General features: G+C 41.4%; 3 protein-coding genes across 3 annotated transcripts in view; all 3 read left to right on the top strand.

Annotated features, from left to right (window-relative positions):
- Positions 1-1,802: 1,802 nt before the first annotated feature.
- TPRA1 (transmembrane protein adipocyte associated 1) lies at positions 1,803-11,477 on the top strand. Its single transcript, XM_072421203.1, has 8 exons — positions 1,803-1,958; positions 5,041-5,280; positions 6,236-6,368; positions 7,010-7,096; positions 7,776-7,848; positions 8,558-8,637; positions 9,265-9,401; positions 9,467-11,477. Exons 2-8 carry the CDS (start codon positions 5,108-5,110, stop codon positions 9,693-9,695), a joined length of 912 nt encoding a protein of 303 aa, XP_072277304.1. The 5' UTR covers positions 1,803-1,958; positions 5,041-5,107; the 3' UTR covers positions 9,696-11,477.
- A 4,588-nt stretch (positions 11,478-16,065) lies between these two features.
- Positions 16,066-19,177, top strand: LOC140337035 (MICOS complex subunit mic25-like). Its single transcript, XM_072420540.1, has 4 exons — positions 16,066-16,196; positions 17,706-17,847; positions 18,447-18,516; positions 18,976-19,177. Exons 1-4 carry the CDS (start codon positions 16,113-16,115, stop codon positions 19,160-19,162), a joined length of 483 nt encoding a protein of 160 aa, XP_072276641.1. The 5' UTR covers positions 16,066-16,112; the 3' UTR covers positions 19,163-19,177.
- A 1,127-nt stretch (positions 19,178-20,304) lies between these two features.
- CHCHD6 (coiled-coil-helix-coiled-coil-helix domain containing 6) overlaps positions 20,305-25,405 on the top strand; it is a 161,763-nt gene continuing 156,662 nt past the window's right edge. Inside the window, exons 1-2 of the mRNA XM_072421202.1 lie at positions 20,305-20,320; positions 20,542-20,657. Of these exons, the coding sequence (XP_072277303.1) occupies positions 20,305-20,320; positions 20,542-20,657 (132 nt within the window). The remainder of the gene's footprint in view (positions 20,321-20,541; positions 20,658-25,405) is intronic.

Here is a 25,405-nt window from a genome sequence, read left to right as displayed (position 1 = left end):
TTTTCATCCAACGTCACCCGATCTTACACCTGGGTCGAGTGACTTTAGATGAAGAACCCAAGAGAGACAACGAAGATGGTGGCACCGGGAGCACCGGCCCCCAGGACGGATGCCAAGACGATGCGGGGCCCGATGCCGGATACCCCCGGAGTGATCGGACTGCCCTGCAGGATTGAAGGTAAGCGTGTTTTTGTTTTTTTGAGTATAGTTCCTCTTTTTTATGCCACCAGTCACTGCAACTTAAAGCGGAACTAAACTAAAAATAAAAAAAAAAAATCTCACTTACCTTAAATCCTGCAGATCCTTCCAAGGTGCTGGTCTTTCCCATGATCCAGTCCCGCATTGTCCTGGAATTCCTATTCATCCTGGTGCAGAAGAAGCACTGGGCGCCACCATCTTCAGTCTTTTCCTCTTCTTTGGTCTTCTTACTTCGTCACCCGATCTAGCACTGCACATGTGTGGGATCAGCATCTCTTTCTCCTTGGTAGAAAAAAATGCCTCTTCTGCACATGTCCAACATCACCGCATATGCTGAAGGAGCAGCCAGAGCCTTCCCGGATGCGTGTCGTAGGTATCCCAGGAGGCTCTGCGCTCCCATTAAGTGTTGGTGAAAAAAACAAAATTTTTACTTTATATAGATGGTATAGATGGGTTGTCTACCCTTCTATGTAAAGTAAAAATGAGCTTACACTTTAATTAGAAACTCAATAAACATAGTATTGTAACAAAAATAATTAGGGTGTCATGTGGACTGTAGGAACATGACACAGATGAGAACAATTTAAAAAGTTCCCTTTTAACTTCTCCAGCAATCTTTTGTGGCATGGCTTTGCAAGGGGTAGGAATTAAGTGAATTTGGGACACCCAAATGGTCTTGAGAAAGCATGTGGATCCATTAAGACATTGTACGAGGGGGTGCTGACAAGTTCCTGGCTTTGCCCAGAAAGAAGAGATCCAGAGTTATGAAATAACACATTTATTCAACATATTCCCCCGAGACTGATGCACGTTGTACAGCATAGTTGCAGTTTTTCTTGACCGTTCAAATAAAAGTCCTTTGGTTGGGCCGTAAACCAGCTCTTAGCAGCATCCTTGACGTCAGAAATGTCCTCAAAACGTTGCCCCTTAAGGTGTTTCTTCAAATTTGGGAACAGATAATAGTCTGAAGGGGCCAGGTCAGGTGAGTAGGGGGGATGGTGGACCAATTGGAAACCCAGGGTGTTCAATTTGGCAGCCACAATGTTGGACGTGTGCGCAGGTGCATTGTCCTGCAAAAAAAGGATCCCTTTGGTCTACTTTCCACGGCATTTCATCTTAATTGCCTCGTTCAGCGGGTCCAGGAGGTTAGCATAATACTGTCCGGTGATATAGAGCCCTGAGGTAGGTAGTCCACCAACAGAATACCGTCTTTGTCCCAGAAAACGGACGCCATGACTTTTTTGGCCGGAAATTTATAGGTTCGGAACTTCTTTGGCCGCTGGGACCCCGCTGTGGCGCCATTTCTTTGATTGTTCCTTGGTTTCAGGTTCATAGATGTGGAGCCAGGTTTCATCCTCAATCACTAACCTAGCCAAAAAGTTCTGTGCAGCTTCAAAATGTGCAAAAACGGCTTTGAATGCTTCAAATTGTTCCCGCAAGACAGGGATTGGCAAACTCTGGCCTTTAGGTAGTTTGTTCCGGCCTAACGCCCCCTGTTACGGTTAGGAACTACCGGAGCTCCGGTCCCGCCCCCTTGCAGTTGCTCCCCTATTTACCATTGCCGGCGTTGATGCTTCCGCCGCAGCGGTAAAAAGGGATGTCCTTCCCTGCGATCTGTCATCCGGAAGCGGCTGCATCCATCTGTCGGAGCTCGGCAGGGTTGTTGGAGGATTGCCGAGTCATCGATTAGCGGTGTGAGAGAATCCCGGGGATAGACCGAAAGGGGCCCCCGGTACCGGTGGAAGATTCCTGACAAGCAGGTGGGTAATTCGAGCATATGGGGGGGAGGTTGACATGTACGCCTGGTATAGAGAAGTAACGGGGACATGAGAGGGGCGGGGATGTAAACAGAGGAAGGGCTCAGAGGTGTTCTGTGACCCCATTGAAGGTCTGGGGCATCCGGGGGGTTTGGGGTGTAGAAGCGGGGTAATGCGTTCTAGTTTGTGTCTAGTGGGGCAGTAATGATTGTGTAATAGGGGTATATTGGGGCATATAGAGCTGGGTGTACAGCAGACTTGTTGGGGCACCGAGCGAGGGGGAAACAGATCAGTGTGACACCCACAGAACAGAATAGACCAGGTGGGGTCAATAATAGATCACTGAGGGACCCGGGGGGCACATATTATATTTGTGTGGGGCTGAGCGGATGTACAGAATTAGTTTGGGAACCTCCTGAAACTCGTAGAAAGACTACTAGTGGGGTATAGAATAGACCAGTGTGGTACCAAGGGGATTGCCGAATAGACTTTGTGCGTGAGGGGGAGGACACAATAGTCTGGTGAGGGATCAAGGGGTGGAGTGGCGGGGCAGTAGGGGCAGTAGAGGATAGACCAGTGTGAGATGGTGGGGTAGTTAGAAGTCTTCTGTTGTTAAAGAGGAGAGTTGTGTTGGTCTGGAGACTGGTTTATAAAGCAGGGTGTCCATAGGGCGGTTACAAAAGACTAGACAGCGTCTGTAGGACAAGGGAATCTTTGATTGGGGGCTCTAGGTGAGATGAGGGCTGTCCCTCTGGTGAAATATAAACAGATTATATATTCTTATATCATCATCCTATCATTATCACCTCCAGCTCTCCACCCTATCAGGTCACAGTGTTGTAAATCATTGATGGCAAATGATAGAATGTTGATAGTTTCATTTCCCATTTACTTGAAATACCTGTTGGAATGGGAATTTTCACAACAACATTATTTCTCTTTCACTTCTTCCTTGATGACTTCTTCTTTCCCACACAGTTTTCCACACATGATTCACATGCATTTTGATCGGTATTTGTACATGATATCAACATTTTCGAGATTATAGTGATTTGGGTTTACATAGATATGATGATACACCTTCTAATATGTTTATGTAATGCCACCTTTTATATTTGACTGTAAACTGAACACAAACAGAAATATAAAAGATCTGCTGTAATATATCTGACTTTTGCCCTGTGTCATGCAGCCTGTTGCTGTTTTCTTGGCAGACAGTACAACAAGAATGACTGTTGGCAGATTTTCATGTATGTGATTGGACATGAAGTCAGCTGAGTTCTGGAAAATATACATTCCTCTCTGCCAAATATACAGCTGACTTTTTAATCTGACCTGCCGGCAAACCACTAACTATACAGAGGAAATATATTTAAGGGAGCCGCTGACCTGCCAAGGCTGAATTCCAGCTAGATGCACAGATCAACACATACAAGGGGTTGTCACCCCTCAAAAGATTTATATTTTTGTTAATTTCTATTCTGAGATCTTTACCACCCAGCACAGCCCTTTCTGGAAGGACAGAAGACCTGTTTCCGGTTTTATTTATATATTTGTTTGCTTCAGCATCAAATGTCCGATTAAAGTGTACCTAAACTCAGAATTTTCACTTTACATGAAAGGCTAGACAACCCCTTTATGTTAGGTAAAAATTCTGTTTGTGTTTTTTTTGTGCAACACCCTTTTTAAAAAAAAAAAAAAAAAAAAAGTGCAGCGCCACCCTGCAATTCTGGGATGCGCACAGAATGGAAATAGGAATGGGAGCGCACAGCCCCCCGAGATACCTACGTCATGCCTCCCGGGATACCTGCGTCATGCATCCCAAGAGGCTCTTGGTTGCTCCTTCTGCATGTGCCAGAGCATCCAGAAGAAGCCCTTTCGTGAAAAGGGAAAAAAATTGCACAGTGAGATCGGCAAGTTTTTCTCCAACCTACGCCACCCGATCGGTCGGCTGACGGAGGATGAAGAGGCGAAGATGGTGGCGCCTGGTGCGTCTCTGAGACGGATACCAGGACGTCGCAGGACCCTGTGGAAGACACCTCTGGACCAACTGACTGTGCTGTGGGATTGAAGGTAAGTGTATTTCTTTTTTTTTTTTTTTTGTTTTGACCATTTTTCAGTTTACTTCCTCTTTGAAGAAGAACTAAACCCTTGGAATGCTCATCTGTCCCTGTTCCATCATGGGCGCTGCCATTTTTTTCTTCTTCTCTTGTGCTTTCTGATTGTTTGCCATCTTGATTGGCTGGGCCAGGATGAAGTAACTGAATATAATCCCCTGAATTACCGGGTATCCTGCACAGCTCAGCAAATTTTGACAGATGGGCAGCGATCAGACAGGTAAGAATACTTAATGCAGAAGGAACAACATCTGTCCGTTGAACAACAAGGACTTGCGCAATGCCAAATTCTTACACAAGGATTTTTAGTTCTACCTTAAGGTCTTTACACTTTTTGCCTTTAAACAAACCCATTTTATATATGGATTAATGTTTGTCTTTATTATTTGCCTGGAGACCAGCTTTAATACTCTGCTTTGACTGAATTCTACATTCCTGAAAGTTATAAGCAACACTTATGTAAACCAACTTCTATGTGTAGTGGTTCTTTAAGTGGTAAAAGAATGTCAAACACTACACAAAGCAAAGCAATTGAGCAATCGATCTTGCAGGCAGGGAGTATTGCTGAATAGAAGCTGTGGGTAATATTTTTTATAGTTTTATTACAAAATAGGAATTTTTGAACTTTATAAGGTTTCTTTTTAATTGATTTTCATTTAAGAAATGAATCTTCAGTCAGCCATTATAAAAATGTCTGTGCTTGTAAACCTGATTGTATGTGGCTTATTACATGTAGATGAGAAGCAGCATTTGCTTTGCTACCATTTATGTGAACTAATCCTAAATCAAATAATGGATTATTCTTGCAATGTATGAAGCAGACTTGATGCACTGGATGCGCTGCAGTTTCACTTTAATTCATTGTGGTTTTAAAGATAGAATAGACCTAAAATGCTGGTGGTGAAGAGTTAATTGTCTTGTGATTGGTCAATTTTATCTCATGTGAACTGACTCTTGTATCCCGGCAGGAAGTGAAGACTGGAGGATTACTCTGTTTATGCCCATACGCTGTGTCCTGCTTCTATCGAATCCAGGATGTCCGCTGTAACCGAGAACAGCTCAACAGTTTCCAATGTGACCTCTGCCGCCTACACTCTTCCATACAGCCCATCCATGTACCCAACATCAGAGCCTGGGGTCATCAGTCCCAATGTGACCATGCCACATATGTGCCTGGTCATCTTGTATGAAGATATCAGAAGTTCCAGGTATGTACGCTTAAAAGGAGGGGAATGTTTTATCTTTTTTTTTTTTTTTTTTTTTTTTTTTTTTTTTTTTTTTGTGGGTTTCACGCCACTAATTTCATTTTTTAGTACATAATTTTGTAGATGCTAAATCATTGTGTGTCACCATGTTTTTATTTCTTCAGACACTGTTAGTTTTTGTCAGCTTGGTGCTGCTTTCCTTCATTTACTTTCAGACACTTCCTCTCTGTGTATTTTCTTCATTGTCAGCTGCACAATATTACTTTTAAACTGGCTTCCTGATGGTGACAACATTCGGTTTTGCCTGTGTAATCGGGGCAGGAATGATCGCTATTAGTCTTCACCGGGGAAGCATGTGACAGTGTGATAACGCAGGAGCACAATTGGGATACAGTTGTCACATTACAACAGGAAGTAACTAGAGGGTGACCTTCTTGGCAGCGCCCAAGTATTATTTTACTGAAATTTGTAGATTCAAAACGGTTAAAAAGGCCTTTTTTAATTACATTATTATGGTAATTTTTTTGTGAGAATTAGGTGATGGGGTTTAGATCTACTTAAAAAAAACCAGAGGCTTCTATTGCTCAATTGCTGATACCCACCTCCAACTCTTATTTGGTAAAAAAAATTCAGCAACTGAAATCTCAAGTGTGTCTAATTCCTGACCCACTTCTGGTCACTGTGGTTTCTTCTGCCACCTCCTATGTCACTACAGGACAGTTTTGATGTAGGGGAAGGAGAAAGAAACCACAGCAGGCACAAAGCACCATTTAAAAAAAGATAATATTAATCAGGCTTTTTCTCTCCCTTTTTTTCTCTTTCTCCCATATTGCAGAAACTCACAGTAATCAGACTTTGCTAGCTGCACACAAAGAGTTCTCACATTCTGCTGATTTATGCACTTTCTTTAGAATGAGATATCTGACAATGTTCCTTTTACTTCTTCCTCCTTTGGCAGGGTACGGTATTGGGATCTGATGCTTCTAATTCCCAACGTTCTCTTCTTTGCCTTCCTGCTGTGGAAACTACCATCTGCTAGAGCCAAAATCCGAGTCACGTCAAGTCCCATCTTCACTACTTTCTATATCCTGGTAAGTGTGTTGTTAAGGTGTGCTGTGTTTCAAAAAGACTGATTTCATTTTTTTTCTTTACCATCAAACTCAGTATGATTGAATCAGGAGAAATCTTCATGTCTATGACAACTCCCAAAAACTAAGGATTTTTTATTCATACTGTTACCAACATAATATGGGTGCAATGAGAAGCCATAACCAACTTACACTTGAAAGTGTAATTAAAGTCAAATGAAAAAAAAAACCCACCTTTAATCCCGCAGATCTGTCAATCCTTTGGGAGGTTTCTTCGATTGGGTCCTGCGTCGTCCTGGTATCCTTCGGCCTGGTGTGTTCTTCCAAGTTTTACTTTGTACGTCACCCGAACGCAGTACGAGATCGGGTGACTTAGGGGGAAAAAAAATGCCTAACTCCCTGCGTGTGTGTGTGAGATTGACATTTTTTTTTCTTCCATTAAAGAAAGGGCATGAGCAGAAGGAGCAGCCAAGAGCCTCCCAGGATGCCTGACGTAGGTATCCCGGGAGACTCTGCGCTCCTATTCTGTTCTATTCTATTGATCACTGCAGCGAGGTGCTGCACACTTTTTCTTCAATTTAGTTCTTGGTGTTGAATGACGTGTAGTATAACCTCATGTTTATGTCTTTTTTTTTTTTTTGCAGGTGTTTGTGGTGGCATTAGTAGGGATCACTCGAGCTATTGTGTCAATGACTGTGAGCTCCTCCAGTGTCGCCACTGTCACTGATAAGGTGAGAAGCAGTCAGCAGCAGGGAAAATAGTGTTATGTCAGTTGGTAACCTGCTATATTGGTAAGAGAGGCAAGGAAGATGTCCAACAAAATATTTCTGACATATTTCCTAATAATGGTATGGTTTTTCTTTCCTCAAATCTCTCTTTTCTTTGGTTTTGTTAGTTCATAGTATAGGTATTCAAACCTCTGCTGCACAATGCACATTTTACACTTTTATTCTGAGGTAAGCAAAAGTTAGTAGGTAGATTCCCTTGGGGATTTGGGAGGGTGGCACTGGCTTTGCATAGTGAAGATGGGCTTTAACCTGCGCTCACTTTCTTTGTTTTTTGAGAGGCTTCCCTTAGTTTTGACCTGCTGCACTGTTAACTACCTAGCTTCATAAGTGTGTATAACATATTCAAAATATTAGGAACCTTGGACTTTGTTATTGGATAGAGGTATGCATATTAAGGAACTGGTGGATTATGTTTGTAATTCCAGCATAAGCTTCGGGGGGGATCTTACTTTTTACACCTTGTCATCCTTTATTAAGTAAAGTTAAATTGGGGAAAATATGAATTTTATCATAAATTTGTTTTCCTAATTCAAAGATATGGTCAGGCATGACTGTTCTCTTTTCAGCTGGTGGTATGATATTATATGTCATGCACTTTTTTTTTTTTTTTCTACTGTTTTAGGTTTTGTGGGAGATCACCAGGTTTTTCCTGCTGGCTATTGAGCTCAGTGTCATTATTCTAGGCTTGGCATTTGGTGAGTTTATCTTATTCTATATACATTTTTTAAAAGGAAATATTTATAGATACATAGATCTTGCTAGTACTGCGTTATATGTTGCAGGCTATCATCGATGACCGCTTTGTAAGAAACTACTAGTTACTAGATTCCAATATTAACTTATCCATGGGCATTAGTCTATTCTCCAGTATTCCCTTCAGATTGCACAGTTGTAATGGTTCCTCTTTTGTATTGATATGTTCACATTACATTTAGTGAATGGTGTGAGCTCCTCACAGTCTACTACCTGCATCAGGACTCTTGAGAAATTACTTAGTCATGGGGTGATGTTTTAGCTCTTCCTCTCCCACAGCAATACAGCTGAAGAAAGCCCAACATTATGCATTAGGTGTGTGCTAAGTTGCATGTTTCCATTCAAGTTAAATTGGACCTAAAATCAAAAAATTAAAGATTTTCTTAGTTACTTCTAGAAAGCCTAATTGCCCCAAAGCATTACCCTAAAAAATGTTTTTTTGTCTGAATTACTTATGAAAAATAGCTGTTCCCTTCATGTTCCCTAGCACTCCTCTACCTTGAGTCTCATTGCTGCATACTTTAGATTAATATTAAAAGGTGTTTGCTTTTGACTACCGGTCTCACCAGATTTAGAGTGAGGTTTGTTAATATTACCTTTGTGCTGATGAACGATCTCTTTTCTTGATAGAGAGGAATTTTTTTTTTTCAGGTCACCTTGAAAGTAAATCCAGCGTGAAGCGTGTCCTTGCAATCACTGCTGTTCTGTCACTTGGGTATTCTGTCACACAGGTAACATGCTAGGGTGCATCAATCTACTTATTGACTTATAAATATACCATTTGCTAGCGGTGCTGTACTGCTTCTGCACTTTCCAGCTGTCAAAAAAACAGGGTTTAGTTCAGTTTTACCAGCTTGGTAACTGCTTTTCATCCACAGTCTCTTGATTAACTTTCCTTATGATGGAACTAAAAGCCCTCAGCAGTGCTGGCACCCAGTTCAAAGACTGTGCTGCACTTATTCAAATAATGACCAGAAACCTAACTGATCACATGGAGTTGTTTACTAATCAAACCCCCCATTTCTGTTTTCATCGTGCCTTGCAAAGGCAACTACAAGAACCAACTTAAGCTGTGACTAAGAGCCTGATTTCTGCTGGTTGGCTGATCAACGTGAAGATAGATTTCTAGATGTTGGATGAAATAATGAAAAAAAAAGCAAGCCAACTTAAGCTGTGACTAAGAGCCTGATTTCTGCTGGTTGGCTGATCAATGTGAAGATAGATTTCTAGATGTTGGATGAAATAATGAAAAAAATAGCAAGCTGAAGTATATGTTAAATATTTTTTATGATGCATTAATAATAATAATAATAATAATAATAATAAAAAATGTATTAAAAATGTATCTTTTGCAATAGGGCACCCTGGAAATCCTGTACCCTGACTCTCACCTCTCGGCACAGGACTTTAATATTTATGGGCATGGTGGTAGACATTTTTGGCTTGTGAGCTCCTGCTTCTTCTTTTTGGTAAGCAGATGCTGGGCCCAATTTAAGTTTTTGATTTATTATGATTTTAGTTTTTAGTAATTGAATGTCTTTGTTTGGTTTTTCTTTCCAGGTCAGAGCCCAAGATCCTCTTCTCCTACAAGTCTCAGGTGGATGAACCAGATGATACTGACGTCCACCTCCCCCATCCCTATGCTGTGGCAAGGAAAGATGGCGTTGATTCGGGTTACTACAACACTCAAATTGATACGGCTGCCTACCTAGACGATGTGGCATCCATGCCACACATTGGAAGCATCAACAGCATAGACAGTGACCGCTGGAAAGCTATAAATTCCTAAGTGCAGGCAGCTCAGTACAGTTGCACTAAACTGTACAAAATATGATTCCAACTCTCCTATTTCCACCAGGGGATTCTCAGATTTGCTACCAACCCCCCTTCCCCCCAAAAAAGCAAATTTCTATAGAAAATAATTTTTTACTTAAAGCTGGCTCTTAGTAACTCCCATGGAAATAGGACAGACAGGAGTCTTCTTTTATGCTGCTACAACCTTCTTTAAAAGAAAGTGTTAATGGATATGAGGCCCAGAGGATTATGGGTCCAGACAACTCCTATGTCGGCCCGCAGGTCTTGGCCGGGATATAAGAAGTCTGCATGGCACTGATTGCATTTTATGCTGCCGTTTATCTAGTTTAGTCTCCACTGCAGACGTTTCCCCCTCATTTCACCTGCCTCATGCTCCATATTGCTGGTCTCCTGGAAATGTGCATGTACAGTGCCCTTTCTGTTTCCTGGTCCCAGAGCTCTAGGCGCCGATAACGGCTGATCTACAAAAGGCTTCAAGACCTTGTTGTATGCCAAGGAAAAACCGTGCCATGGGCAGTGACGGAGCTTTATTGCACCTGGCTGTACTAGGTAAACTCAAATTGCTGATCATGTATCAATCATGTTAGAAGACAATTCGTTTTCAGAAAAAGGAATATAGTGAAGGATTTTTGTCACAGCCTGGCTGGTCTGGTGAGCTTGGCCCACTGTACAGCAGTGCAGCAGTAGACTGAGGTGGTCTGAGAGTATACCATTTACCATATTTCATCAAAGTGTATTTCTAATCAAAGTAAAAAAAAAAAAAAAAAACATCTCTATTAGGAAAATCAGGAGCTCAGTGGATTTCTGGCAGATGCAATTTTTTTTAACAATGCAAAAACCTGGGGAAATAAGCAAATATTGCAGAGACATGTATCTTTTTTTTTTTTGCCCAGACATACACTTACAACAGCATAAAAAGATCAGCCAGTTATTGGCCAGGTTTAAATTCAGCCATGTTTCTGCAGAAATGACAAGTATTGGCTTATATCTTGTTTGTTAAAGCCCAACTCCAGCCTGAGTGTGTGTATAGATTTGGAAAGACTTGGGAAGAGTAAATACTTTCTATTTTGTCTTTTACCCTGTTAAGAAAGTGTCACATTATTTCTTATAGGTGAGTGTTTTTTTGTGGAACAGAGGACAAAGATAGTAATTATGATTTGACGAAAGATTTAACCCTTCCACATTATTTTTCTTGTATTTTGTTAGTCTGTGCCTCTGCTTCTGTTCTTTCAAGGAAGTGAGGGCTACACACTTCCTGCTGGGGACACTTTCAAAAAGAACCTAATAGTGCTTCTATCACTTCCTCCAATCTGAAAAATGAAACAAATTTGGGCTTTATTTAAGCACAAAATGGATCCTCAAACTACAAGCGGGTCTGTGCTGCCCTCCTGGATAACCAATGAGATTTTATCTTTATCTTACATTAGGATGTCATTCTTACAAAACAGCTCCACCTATGGAAGTGGTTGCATCTGGGCTCTATGACATAACTTATTCCTGGTGAATATGGCTTCCACATCTGTGTGTTGTAAAACTTTGGCATATCTTCTGAAAATGGCAATAAGATCTTTTGCAATAATTAATGCTAGTACTGCCTCACCTCACTAGGAGTACTGGCCCTACTTTAGTTATATATTTTTTTATCAAAGTGTATGTGAACCCTGCAATGATTTCCTGTAAATGTCATCCCCTTCTTCATCTGTTTAAAAAGACCTTGGGAAGCATTTTATTATCTGTCTGATACCTGGAAAACAAAGTTTAAATGTTTTGGCTTTGGGTTTAGATACACTTTAAAGCCTAACTGCAGGGTGCTGTTAAATGTACCCATGAAATGGAGTCCCCTCTACATTGAGTGGGTTTAATTTTTGTCTAGCTAAGGGTCAGAAGGCAACTAGTGCTCGCCATTCTCAGACCAATACTTCGGAATGTAATCAGCCCTCACCATCTTCTCATACAATGCAGGACTGCTTCTCCTGCATTGTATGTAATGACATCAGCGAAGTGTGACGTCCTGGACAGCAAAGTGAAGTGAGTGGTGTTAAAAATCAGCCTGGGTGGGCCTTTAATGTAGCACTGAATTTTTGGTTTACATGATACAGTTTTATGTTGTTCCTTTATGTTTGGCTTAGTTTGATTTTAAGTTAGTGTAGCTGGAGTTCTCCATTTTGTCGGGTGAAGGCTATGATTTAAGCTATGTACACACGTTAGATTTATATTGCTGGAAACAATATTTTGTGATTGTTTCCATTGACCATAGAACAAATGAGCACTGTGCACACAGCAATTATCGGGTCTGAGGGGAAGTAGGAATGCTGGAGACACTCCCCATAGGAAATGACTATGGTGATCTGCCATGTGATCGTTCACCTTGAGGGGCAATTATCTAGCATGTGTAGGTAGCTATATTGTCTGACAACCCACCCAATATACGCAAGCATGCATTGGATACACATTGAGCCTGATTTTTTAAAGCTCTCCAAGACTGGATAAGATAGACTATCATGGGTGAACCTGGGTGATCCAGCAAACCTAGAATTAATTTCCTAAAATAATTTGACAGATATTATTAATCCTTCTACATTGTATCCGTTGTGCAGGCATGTTCATTTTTTTTATCTAGATCTAAAAGTGAATGTATAGGGTATGGTTGACTTCAATCATTTCCACAATCTGTATGGCAACCACAAACTTTGGAGGCAATGAGCTGAACCTGTCACTTTGCCTGCACACATTTGCTTTAAGTTATCAAAACAATTATCCTTATGTGTTGTCTTAACAGCCAATCACATTCCCCCATCTCAATCGTGTTGCTCTGTAGGACCTGAAGGGACTCGGTGAGTTGAGCCCTGGAGTGTAGCCCTATTGCTATAAATCCGTATACAAACTCTGTGTTCCCAGAGGGGTGGTTACTGAAAGGTTGGGTCACGATACAGGGGCTGCCCCCCAGCTTAAAAAAATTCTGGCCAAAATACCGAAATTGCACAGCAGGCAATCCAAGCACTTCCCTGTTTTCATCATCTTCTGTATTGGTCCGTACAATTTTACACTGACAGCTTCAACATTAACATACCCGTAATCAATCTTTTCTCTTCTTCGTAAAGACAAATCAGAAATTTCTTGAAACCCCAAAAAATGTGATTCCCAGAGTGTGAATTTGTGTGCTGTGGCGGAATGAACCTGTCGTGGGCCAGGTTTAGAAATGATCTGATTGGCCAATCTTTATTGATTTTGGAGTTGCTTATGAAAGTTATCTCCTTGATTCAGATTTACTTTGTATTGAGGGGAGGTCAGTGGTTACCTGTTATCTGTTCGGTCATCTGCACATCGGTGCTCCTGACATTGATCTGAAATAACAGAAACTGTTTTAAGGTGGCCAAAACATCCAATCTGTTGTCATATCTCATCACATTCAGCTAAAGGCACGCAGGTGCATGTCCTCCTTGTATACATTTGCTGTTTTTTCTGGCTCGGCCTCGAAAGACAAATCATTCTCATTCTATGATATGCAATCGTCAAAAGCTTTCTGTATTATGTTTTTGTGCCCTATGGGGTGATGTCAGTAGAAGGAACTGACACGTTTTGCACTTGTTAATTTTGAACTTGTCACTAGAACACCAACTAGCTAACTGATGAAAAGTGCTAATGAGAATATTGCTTATTATCTATATCGACCAATCATAATCGTTGTTTTATATCCAGTATTGTACCGCAGATAGTTTAAAGCTGGTTGGATGCTACGAGCAATAGGAAATGTTGTGCATGGTGCCCTTTCAATAGATAGGACCTCTTTGACTATATGGAGCAAAGTGCATTACCTCAAGGAGCCAGTCAGAATCATTCTCTTCTTCACCATTACAAACTATATACAGTGCCATGGACACACTGTTTTTTTTTTTTTAATCGAAATGCATTAGTACAACCTGACATCACCCTTAGGAACCCCCCCGGCCCGTTCCCCCAAGAAACCAGGTGGATTTGTTTTGCAGAAGTTGATTCCAAGATATTGCAGAGTAATCTATAAATGTGTGTGTATATAAAGAAACTCTAAATGTAAATATTCTATTTTTATGGTTGTAAGAAAAAAATAAAAGCTGCTTTAATGATCGAGGAAATTGTGTTCATGTTTTGTGACAACCAATAGAAATGGGTTGTTTTTAAATCGTAATAGTCGTGATCCAGAGTTTTTTAGGATTTGACCTTCAGGTCTTCTTTACACCATGACCTGCTCCATTGTGTTGTGGCCTTTACTTGGGATGGTCTCTTGATGAATCTTAATTCATTATTAATCATACCTGGTGTGTGTTTAGCAATGCAGTGTGCCACAATGCATGCAGCATCATGTTATAATGGGGCAAGGGCTCAGTTGTATTTAACATATTTTGGATGGGACTGCTATTACTTGGCACATTATTTTATGGTCCTCTTGAGAAGCCAGAGGGTGGTGCTGGAACCAGGGAAACCCCAACTAAGAACTCAGAAGGCAGAGTGTGAATCACAGAACACCTGGTTAAGAACCTAGAGAGCAGTGCTGGAACCAGGGAATACCTCACTAAGATCTCTTGAGGTAATGGGAAAAACACCACACTGAGAATTAAGGGGGTAATGCTGGGACCTCAGTAAAATACACCAGCGAGCAAGTGCTGGAATCATAGAACAATTTGCTAAAGAACCCTGAGGTCAGTGCTGAAAGCAGAGAATTCTCAGTAGGAACGCTTGAGGTGATGCTGGAACATCTTTATTAAGAATCAGGGCTGTTCTGGAACCAGGACACACGTTATTAAGAGACCCTCTGTAACGGAAGAATACCTTGCTAGGAATTCTGAAAGTGGTGCTGGAATCAGGGAACACCTCACTGAGAGGTAAGGGGGCAATGCTGGGATCTCATTAAAATACCAGGGGGTGAGTGCTGGAATAAAAGAACAACTCACTGAGAACCCAGAGGGGTGGTGCTGGAACCCGGGAGTAAGTGATTGGGATCGTGAGGGGTGGTGCTAGGACCAGGGAATATCTTAAGAATGCAGGGCATTTCTAGAACCAGAGCATGCCTCAGGAGGAACCTCTAGGGCAGTACTGGAATTGTAGAACAACTTGCTAAGAACCCATTAGGCGGAAGTGGAACTAAATAACTACTTATTAGGAACCTAGGGGGCAGTGCTGGAACCAGAGAACCCTACACTGAGAACCCTGAAGGTGCTGCTGGAACTAGGAAACACCTCACTTTGAGTAAAGGGGTTAACACCGAAAGGGCATTACTGAAACACGTAAATAACTCATTGGGATTCCAGGGGGCATTGCTGAAATCAGACAACTTTTTAAGAACCTTGGTGCCCGTGCTGGAACCAGGGAACATCTCATTAAGAACTCAGGGCAGTTCTAGTACCAGGGCATACTTCACTAAAACTCAAGGGGCAGTGATAAAACTAGGGATCTGGAAGAGCCCAGAAGGCCAACCAAGATATGAACACCTTACTAAGAATCCTTGGGGGTGGTGCTGGAACCAGAGAAAACCTCTTATAGAGCTTTGAGGGTGGTTAGGTGACCAGGGAATGTCTTTCTAAGGACCCAGTGGGCACTGCAGACCACCTCAATAAAAACCTAGATGACAGTTCTGGATTTCTAGATTTAGAACACTTCTAGTACCCATGGGATGGTGCAAGAACCAGAGGAAGGCAATGGCTACATTTTCACTGTTCCATGTATATCCTAACTGAATGACAATGAGTTGCTCATGTGTTGTGCATTATAAACAATGGCCCGCCTAAATTGTTCATCAGAAGCCTGTGTGAGTGACAACTCGGGAGCACAATTGGGAGACACAGAGCGTTTTCACTCAAAAACAGGAAATGCCTGAATACGAACTTTCACAGCAGCATCACCAGATTTTATTTTAATAATTCATAAAACTTAAATACATTCACATGGTTTCATCATTTAGTTTTTCATCTCCTCTAATGATCCAGACATGTTTCTTTCCTGCTTGCACTTCCATTTTCTTGCCACAGTGATCAGAAGTTCAGCGACTTGCTCATGCGGCTCCTCTGAAGTGATGAACAAAGGCCCTGCAAGAAATGGACATTCGTCACACTTTGAAAATCACACGCATCAAAGGCTGCGGATTCCTCCACGCCGACTGACAAGCGTCATATCCCCCATCTGCAAACTGCTGCGCGCTTCACACACACACACACACACACAGCCTTCCATAACAGAGGCTTGGCTGAAGCTTGCTTTCCGTCCTTACAGCGGCTAGACTACATATCCCGGTATGCACCGCTGTTTCTGTCTTATTGGGTAAGCATAGAATTCGCCACCGTGATTGGCTGACAGGTGATTCATCTCACCACAGTGCGCAGGCGCCAGAACTGTCAGACGAGGGGACCCAGTTGTGGCAATGGGGGGCAGCGAGAGTACCGGCAGGAAGGTGTCCTTCGGGCTGGATGAGGAGGACAGGGTGCAGGTGCTGCGAGGACTCAGGGTGAGAGCTGGTGGCGGGCTCCTTGTTGGGTGTCAGTCCTATTTTGGTGTGGAGTGCCCCTTTAAGAGGCATACCTCCCTCACACACATCCATGGTCATTCTGCAAGTCCTGTGAGTGCCATGAGGAGTTCCCCTTTATAATGCATGCATTCTGCCATCGAGGCCGGACATTGATTCTATACTGCATGTGGGGTGCGTATATGACGCTTCATGTGTGTTTGAGGTGGGGTGCTGCTTTACGAATCTGTTACACCCCCATTTTACTGAGGTCTCCCCCTGTTTGTGGTGTCCTTGTAAAGCACAGGGAGTGTCTCTTTAAGAAGCAAATCACATGACCTCCCAAGTTTTTATGTCTTTGTGCTGCATGAGGAGTGCCCCTTTAAGAAGTGTTAAAGTCACAACCTTCTAAGCTCAATATCGCCTCCTTACTGTAATAAAGTGCATGTGGTCACAGCTGTGTTCTTCATGTGGAGTGCCCCTTTAAATGCATGATCCATGAGACGAATATCTGGCTGAATTGAAGCGGAAATAACAAATGATGGATCGGACATGGTTTTTGTTTTTCTGAGCCCTTCAAGTCAGGGTCACAACACTTTGTTCTGAAATCGCACAGCAGCGATGTCACTCTGTGGTGAAGAGATTCCTTCACTTGCTGTCTGGTAAAATGTTTATCACAAGAGCAGGAAGTGAGAAGAAATCTCTCAAATGGGTATGGGTACCATCAATGGGCAGTGATTGAGTATAGCGCCCCTCTGCCAAATGGTCAGAACCTCCAGGATCACCGCTATCAGTCTGAACACTGGCCATGAGGTTGTGGTGCTGTTACTGCTTCCCTATGCCATGGAACTGCTGCCTCCGGGGGGCGCTACAAGTATCTTTTCCCCACAGCATAAATAGGGGTGGCTGTGAGTGATACCAGTACCGCTCACTGCTGCCAGCTCTCAAATGGCTGACAATTATTATTATTATTATTATTATTATTAATAAACAGTATTTATATAGTGCCAACATAATATGTAGCGCTGTACATTAAATAGGCGTAGTAAATGACAGACAGATACAGACAGTGACACAGGAGGAGAGGACCCTGCCCAGAAGAGCTTACAATCTAGGGGACGATGAGCCTATAAGAACCAGACCTGTGGTGCCAGAAGCCATGCGGGTCACCCAAGGCAGAGCTGGACCCCTCTAAGGTGGAAATGAATGAAAATAAAATGTATTACAATGTATCAAGCTCATCCAATCCTGCTCTGTGATAGGGGAATGGATACAATGTAACAACTGGCACATACCACACAGGAAGGGGGGTGGATTCTGTAGCATGGAAAACCACAATCTGCAAAGCATTATGGGTGGTAGGTGATGGTTGTACGCGACTTGGTGATCTAATGCCTCAGCTCTTTAAGATTTGGGCATTTCCCGTGCCACTTAATGAACCCCCACACTCCAGTCGTCCCCAGATTTCACCCGTGGCTTGTCAGTGATTCATCATTGTTTTATTTCTTCCAGCTTACCGATGATCTTGTCAATCGAATGAAGGAATCTTCAGCACAAAGAGCACAGAATCTGTCGCCTACATCGCCCTCTCCCCCATCACCCTCGTCTATTCCAAGGGGCGGACCTGTGCCCTCTGAATCAGCCAAAACTGAGGGTATGCAAACTTTTTTTTTTCTGGTAATCAGTCGATATTTCCATGTTTCAAACTGATTGCAGAATATTGATCATTGGGCTTTATTTATAAATGATTCCCCCAGTCAATTCCTCTGAAAATTCGCTGGTGGTGAATTCTATGGTTGTATTTTTCTACAGGTCTCCTATTAAATCATCAAAAGTGCACAGCTCTCACAATAGGAAATGAATAGGAAGGAAACACATTTTATGAGCCAATTGAAGAAGGAATAATATATAAATAGAGGCCATTGTGTCACCTTGTACCACTTCACATCAAAGAGATCACATTGAAAAGGGATTGGATCATCACAATCCCGTAGTTGCAAAGCCATGCATCCATCGATCACCTGCTGTTCACCATTAATATTTGATCAAAAATGACCTCCATTTATCCATTTATGGCCTCTTATCCTGGTTTACATACCACCCGATCAGTCTGTGTTTGACTTCTATACATTGCAAATCTGTATAATGCTGGATATAAAATAATATAAAATCTGATTATTTATTCCCAGTTGTTGTGCTGCAGACCTCCCTTTTATTAAACTTTGACTTGGAGTAATAAGTTCTGTGTTACAGGTCCTCGGGGGCCGTCATCTGGAGGAAGCAAACAGATGCCAACGTATGCAGAGGATGAACTCTACAGAAGGTAAGACTTCCTATTAAAAAGGACCCAAGCTGTGAAAACGCAAGCAGAGGGCAAAGACTGGTAACCAACATTGCCTGTGGTTTCTCTGCAGCCGATTATCTTCCATTCCCCTATTACCGACTTTCCAAGCGTTGTTCTTCACTCTGTCTCTGTATGGAGGCTGCCATCTTGGTAGAAGCATCTTCATAGTGTCAGAAAAGACCCTCTGATGAGTAATGATTTGATGACTGTGAAAGAAAGATTACTCTGCAAATCTGCCATGGCCAGCAATTAGAGGCAGCAGTGTTCTCATGCTGCAGATATACAGCCATGATGTTAATTATATGCAGTGTCTGGGCAAAGTCTTATCATATGTAACCTGCAAAGTTCCACCTAGAGCATACAAAACACATATTGCTGGATAAATATTGGCATTTGAGGGTTTCTGACTCTTTGCATGTTTTTAGTTCAACTTTCTAGATATGAGAGAGAACAGGCCATCATCCAGGAAGAGCTTGCCCGAATCACCAAAAGAGAGCACGAGACTGCCCAGGAGAGATACCGTTCAGCTATCCTGCGGGAGAAGAATTATACCAACCAGGAGCGCCAGAGAGCCGAGCATCTGGTGAGTTTCAGCAGCCCCAATGCTGTTTTTGTATCAATATGATTTTATATTTCTGAATTTAGATGAAGTTTTCATTGGTTGCCTTTTGTCTTTGGCCAGGACAAGCTTATAAAGTATCTGTTGAGTCCAATGAGAAATTATCACTTTTTAGTGTTTGCTACATTGTGCCAATGCAGGCTGAGAGTCATTTCAGGCCCCTTCACACCATGGTAATGCATGCTGCATTAGATCATCCAAATATTTTGAATGGATTGCCAGTACACATTAAACCCAATGAGTACATTTTTCCAAATGCTTGACCGATGCAAATACATAGGCTGCTATAGCTGACCTCACCCTCTGGAAATGCTTAGTTTCTTGGCTATCATGCTAATCCAATGTTTTAGTGTTTTCTGATGTCAGATACAGCCAAGCAACTAACATTTTTATAATGTCGGCGATTTCTTCTTTCCAAGGTGTTCTGTACTGAAAATGCAGGCATGTTTACCTAAAAATGCTTACTGCAATCTTTTGGTTAATATCAAATAATGTCACTAAAATTAAGAGAAATCCTTTGAAAAGAGCTGAATATACTTAATACAGGTAGCTACAATTCATGCTCCATTTCAGGATGTCCTCATTTGTAGCCACCCCTATGTGCTGTATAAGAATGTATGAGAATTACATTACACTGACAGCATAAGCACAAACATTTTCATCCTGTCAGATCACAATAGTAGCAGTAAAGTACTTTAAGTCTGTTTTCGGCACTCTGTTCTCCTCTTTCTACCTGTGCACCTGAACTGCATTTGCATTATAAACTAGAAGTCTAGCAACACATTCATGAGAGCTAAGAAGAGAAATGAAAGTGAAACTGAGTACCATTGGGCTTTAGGTTTTGAAGTTTAAGTGCTTCCCAGTTCTCTTTAGCTATAGAGGTTGGTTAGTGCTTGTTTTAAAGGTGGATCTCCATCCTTTAAACCAACGCTGCCACCCACCTCCTCATAAAAAACATCACATACTGTATTAATATCCCCTCTGAATACCTGATATCACAGTGGGCTCCCCCTCTTTATACGGTGTGGTAGGGGGTGGCATTCTTTCATTTTAATGATAGGCTTGGCTCAGGATTTGGGCAGGATTATATGGTGTCATTCTTCCCAAAGAATGTTGCTGGCACTGGACTGAGGAGGAATTCAGGGACAATGCTGCAGTGTGAAGGTAAGTGCATTGTTAAATCCATGAGCATTGTTATAGAATGAAATGTCTAACACATTATTTATTTTTTTACTGAACAAAGAATAACTAGTACACAACATCTCTGTAGTATAAAGTACAGATGTTTTGTACAAATGGTTCACGGATATTGTGTACATGCTGTATGGAAAGTTCTGCCCAGATTAAAAAAGAGAGAAGCACAGTCCATCCATGTTGAAATAGAGGGAAGGGTTCCCGAATCACCAAAAGAGAGCACGAGACTGCCCAGGAGAGATACCGTTCAGCTATCCTGCGGGAGAAGAATTATACCAACCAGGAGCGCCAGAGAGCCGAGCATCTGGTGAGTTTCAGCAGCCCCAATGCTGTTTTTGTATCAATATGATTTTATATTTCTGAATTTAGATGAAGTTTTCATTGGTTGCCTTTTGTCTTTGGCCAGGACAAGCTTATAAAGTATCTGTTGAGTCCAATGAGAAATTATCACTTTTTAGTGTTTGCTACATTGTGCCAATGCAGGCTGAGAGTCATTTCAGGCCCCTTCACACCATGGTAATGCATGCTGCATTAGATCATCCAAATATTTTGAATGGATTGCCAGTACACATTAAACCCGATGAGTACATTTTTCCAAATGCTTGACCGATGCAAATACATAGGCTGCTATAGCTGACCTCACCCTCTGGAAATGCTTAGTTTCTTGGCTATCATGCTAATCCAATGTTTTAGTGTTTTCTGATGTCAGATACAGCCAAGCAACTAACATTTTTATAATGTCGGCGATTTCTTCTTTCCAAGGTGTTCTGTACTGAAAATGCAGGCATGTTTACCTAAAAATGCTTACTGCAATTTTTTGTGTAATATCAAATAATGTCACTAAAATTAAGAGAAATCCTTTGAAAAGAGCTGAATATACTTAATACAAGTAGCTACAATTCATGCTCCATTTCAGGATGTCCTCATTTGTAGCCACCCCTATGTGCTGTATAAGAATGTATGAGAATTACATTACACTGACAGCATAAGCACAAACATTTTCATCCTGTCAGATCACAATAGTAGCAGTAAAGTATTTTAAGTCTGTTTTCGGCACTCTGTTCTCCTCTTTCTACCTGTGCACCTGAACTGCATTTGCATTATAAACTAGAAGTCTAGCAACACATTCATGAGTGCTAAGAAGAGAAATGAAAGTGAAACTGAGTACCATTGGGCTTTAGGTTTTGAAGTTTAAGTGCTTCCCAGTTCTCTTTAGCTATAGAGGTTGGTTAGTGCTTGTTTTAAAGGTGGATCTCCATCCTTTAAACCAACGCTGCCACCCACCTCCTCATAAAAAACATCACATACTGTATTAATATCCCCTCTGAATACCTGATATCACAGTGGGCTCCCCCTCTTTATACGGTGTGGTAGGGGGTGGCATTCTTTCATTTTAATGATAGGCTAGGCTCAGGATTTGGGCAGGATAATATGGTGTCATTCTTCCCAAAGAATGTTGCTGGCACTGGACTGAGGAGGAATTCAGGGACAATGCTGCAGTGTGAAGGTAAGTGCATTGTTAAATCCATGAGCATTGTTATAGAATGAAATGTCTAACACATTATTTATTTTTTTACTGAACAAAGAATAACTAGTACACAACATCTCTGTAGTATAAAGTACAGATGTTTTGTACAAACGGTTCACGGATATTGTGTACATGCTGTATGGAAAGTTCTGCCCAGATTAAAAAAGAGAGAAGCACAGTCCATCCATGTTGAAATAGAGGGAAGGGTTGTCCTAGTCTAATGTATAGAATATAAACAGGATTTTGCTTGTTATTGTTTTGCACACACATACCAGGACCCAGTGTGTGAGCTCAGTAGGTTGGAAAAGCATCAGCTTCCGGTGATCTCTGACCCCAAGCTAAATTTTAAGCCTTTTTATTTTAAATCTTTCATTATCCAACCTGTATAATTATATTAGTTTGAAACCATTTGGATTTTTGCAAACCCTCAGGTATCATCGGTTCACTTCTTTTTAAAGTGCTTGCATTGGCAAAACATTCTACACTGAAATGGCACTAAATTCTTCCTGCCCAGGTTTAATAAACCTCCATTATTTTATGATAAAAGAAAGCGATATCGCAATGTAAGAAAGTTGTAAGTTTGCTTTGTTTTTTTTTTTTGTTTTGCTAGTGTCAGCTTTCCATCCTCGACATGCAGCCTCACCATAGAGCTGCACCCTGCTTATTAAAGCTTTGTTTTATGCTGCGGTGTTCCTGCTTCATCTTCTTTGCTTTGATGGATATTAGCATGCAGTCTGTAGTCTATGAACCGCCGCTGATTGGTCTCTCCATCATGTTGCTTAGCCTTAGATCTAAATCCAGTCCTTACAATGTTTTTAAAAGTTTCTCTATGCTAATGTCATTTTGAAAGTTTTCACTCTTTATAAATCTGCATTTGTTGTTGTTCTAAAAAACGAGTATGAGGAAGAGACCCATTTTGGAATGGCATATACAGCGCTCTTGCATTAACTAAGCTTCACTCCTTATCATTTATTCATGCTACCTTACACAAGTTATCACTAGCGAACTGTCAGGAAAGAACCCTGGGCCGCAGCTCCATCCAAGGACATCCGAAGCTTCCGACGTGACTTTCCTCCCTCCTTTATGGAAATATTAATTGCCGCTTGTAGAGATAATCTTATTCTTTTTTTAAATGTTATTATCTCACATGTAATTATCACTTACCCTGTCTTGTCTGGCTGGAATTATACAGCGTCGGATGCCTGCGACGCCTTAGCAGCTGTGCGAATACATATTTCTCACCTGTCTCATAACCTGTATTACAGTGGGTGCGTGTTGAAGTTGGTTACCTTGTGTAACTTTTTACAGATCACATTGTGGGTGTTTTGATGGGCTGCCATTAAGTCACAAGCTGTAGTTTGCAAATTGTTTTATTAAAGAGGACTTGTAGGTAAAATTGTGAGCATGCCTAGTTAATCTTGGCTCATCACCTGGCTCATGTGCAAGGTCTCAGGACCCACTAGTGCTATAGTGATTGCAGCAATTAGCAAAAAACTTAATCTGCAACTTCTTCATTTTCAGAAACAGAGTTTTAACACTGACAGTGTTTTGCAGAATGCTGAATGCTTATTATTACTAGTTACAGTGGTGCTTTTTAATGCAACTCAAATGACCTGCTTCCCTCTAATCACAGAGCTCCTTTCACCACAGAGTGTAATGTGAATGAATGACAGCAGGTCTCATGACCCGCTCTCCATAAATCATGAAAGTTTCTCACAGTGAACATTTCATTGAGCTTTACTTCAATGCACACTGGTGCCTGATCTTTATAAATTTGTCAGACCATAATGTAATGGAAAGCAGATCATAGTATATGCTCCCCATGATATAAATGAGTCGCTTTCACAGGTGCTGGAACTATAGAAAGAATATACCGGTTTGTGGAGGCTTAAAGAGTCACCAGTGGGATTTAAAACAAATCAAAATCTCCTCCTCCAGGTATTGTTACTTTTTAAAGTATTATTGTATTCTTGCCTCCCAGTGATTGTTTCATGTCAGGCTGTTAGGCTATGTACACACTTGCAATGGTTCTTGTCCGATAATCGGCTTCGGTCCGATATTGGACGAGAATCTGGCATGTGTACAGCACCCATCGTCCATTGTCCGAACGACCATCCTGGCGGATCCACGGACGATGGACAACGAACGATCCTAATGTAAGTGAAGAGGGAGAGCGCGCAGCAGGGTACCGCTCTGTTGTTCTCCCCCTCCCCTCTTCATAGAGCAGAACGGTGCTGTACGTACAGCACTCGTTCATGTATCGTGCAGTAGTTTGTTCATTCATCATGAATGATCCTTTCCAACGACAATAATTGCACGTGTGTTTACAGCCTTAGTCTGTACTATGATCTGTTCTGTGCTTATAATAGACTTAGAAATAGACTCACAAAAACCAATAAAGGTGTTGTCAGGATAACAAAAAAAAGAACTTTTTGTAACCAATACACTTTTGTCATGGATCCCACATGGTCAGGTATCAGTTCTAGGCTGAGGTGGGGGACAAGTCAGCAACCATGGCCGAAAAGTTTTGACTGGAGTTTGGCTGCGTACAAAGGTTTATTAATTGTCATAAAAGGTTGTGGTTTAAAATACTTAATTTTTGAAAACCATATACTAGATTTATACCTAATGAGCTTTTGTGACTTACCGTAGTTTAACATAGTAAACATTCTCTGGGCATGGCCAAGAATTATATGGTCTATGAGAGGCAGCTGGAGTTGCGTAAATCTAAAATGAAAAAAATGGGGCCAATATATTTGCATTGCATAGTCAACACTAGACATATAAAAAAAAGATTTTATATTTTTAATATTTTAATCAAAGCATCTCTTTAAAAGTTATAAATGATTTTCTAAAAAGCTGTTTCAGATAAATCCAGTCTTTTATTTGTGGTAATTGACAGTTGCAGAGCTCTGGTTAGTAACTGCACCACTGAAGTGCCTGCATGATGAAAAGGATGCTGCGAGCAGGCCTAATCGGGGAGGTTCTGAGCTGTACACATAGAGAGGATTAGTTTCTTTGAAATCAGCCTCAGTAATGTATTTCCAGCTGGCTGAGCTGACAGTACTCTCCCTTTTGAAGATAGATCTTATCCGGATATGTATCTACCTAATAGAACAATGAAATTAATTCTCCGAGATGAGGCCTTGTGAGGGATTTGTAGAGGAGCTAATAGGATTGCAGACCAGCACTGGGTGGTTATCTCTAGGAGTTTAATCCCAAACGGATAAATGGTTTGTTAGATTTATTTGGAAAATAAGAATACACAAGAACACTGTCTAGTGTTGATGAAGAAGTAAAATTTCTGGGATTGGGGAAAAAAAATGTACATTTTTTTTTTGTTGAGGAAAGTACAAATTCATAGGGGTCCTAAGATTCTGCATGCAGAACCTGTAAAAAAGAAGGGGCTTTAAATATATATACCATACTTGTATACCATGAGGTATGTTATAGAAGAAAGAACTGGCTTTCTAGTTGGCAGTATCTTAGAGCAAGTTTTGTTTTCTTGGTTTTCTGTATTCAGGATT

Source organism: Pyxicephalus adspersus, chromosome 8 (genome assembly GCF_032062135.1).
Source record: "Pyxicephalus adspersus chromosome 8, UCB_Pads_2.0, whole genome shotgun sequence".
Classification (NCBI taxonomy): domain Eukaryota; kingdom Metazoa; phylum Chordata; class Amphibia; order Anura; family Pyxicephalidae; genus Pyxicephalus; species Pyxicephalus adspersus.
Note: the sequence above shows the minus strand (reverse complement) of the source record. Positions and strands in the feature narration are given on the sequence as shown.

What these genes read in the sequence shown, in the direction of transcription:
- TPRA1 (XM_072421203.1), top strand. Translation starts at nt 5,108, where the DNA reads ATGTCCGCTGTAACCGAGAACAGCTCAACAGTTTCCAATGTGACCTCT. An exon ending in GAAGATATCAGAAGTTCCAG is followed by an intron (nt 5,281 to 6,235) that starts GTATGTACGCTT and finishes CTCCTTTGGCAG; the next exon opens with GGTACGGTATTGGGATCTGA. An exon ending in AGATGCTGGGCCCAATTTAA is followed by an intron (nt 9,402 to 9,466) that starts GTTTTTGATTTA and finishes TTTTCTTTCCAG; the next exon opens with GTCAGAGCCCAAGATCCTCT.
- LOC140337035 (XM_072420540.1), top strand. Translation starts at nt 16,113, where the DNA reads ATGGGGGGCAGCGAGAGTACCGGCAGGAAGGTGTCCTTCGGGCTGGAT. An exon ending in AGGTGCTGCGAGGACTCAGG is followed by an intron (nt 16,197 to 17,705) that starts GTGAGAGCTGGT and finishes TATTTCTTCCAG; the next exon opens with CTTACCGATGATCTTGTCAA. An exon ending in TGAATCAGCCAAAACTGAGG is followed by an intron (nt 17,848 to 18,446) that starts GTATGCAAACTT and finishes TCTGTGTTACAG; the next exon opens with GTCCTCGGGGGCCGTCATCT.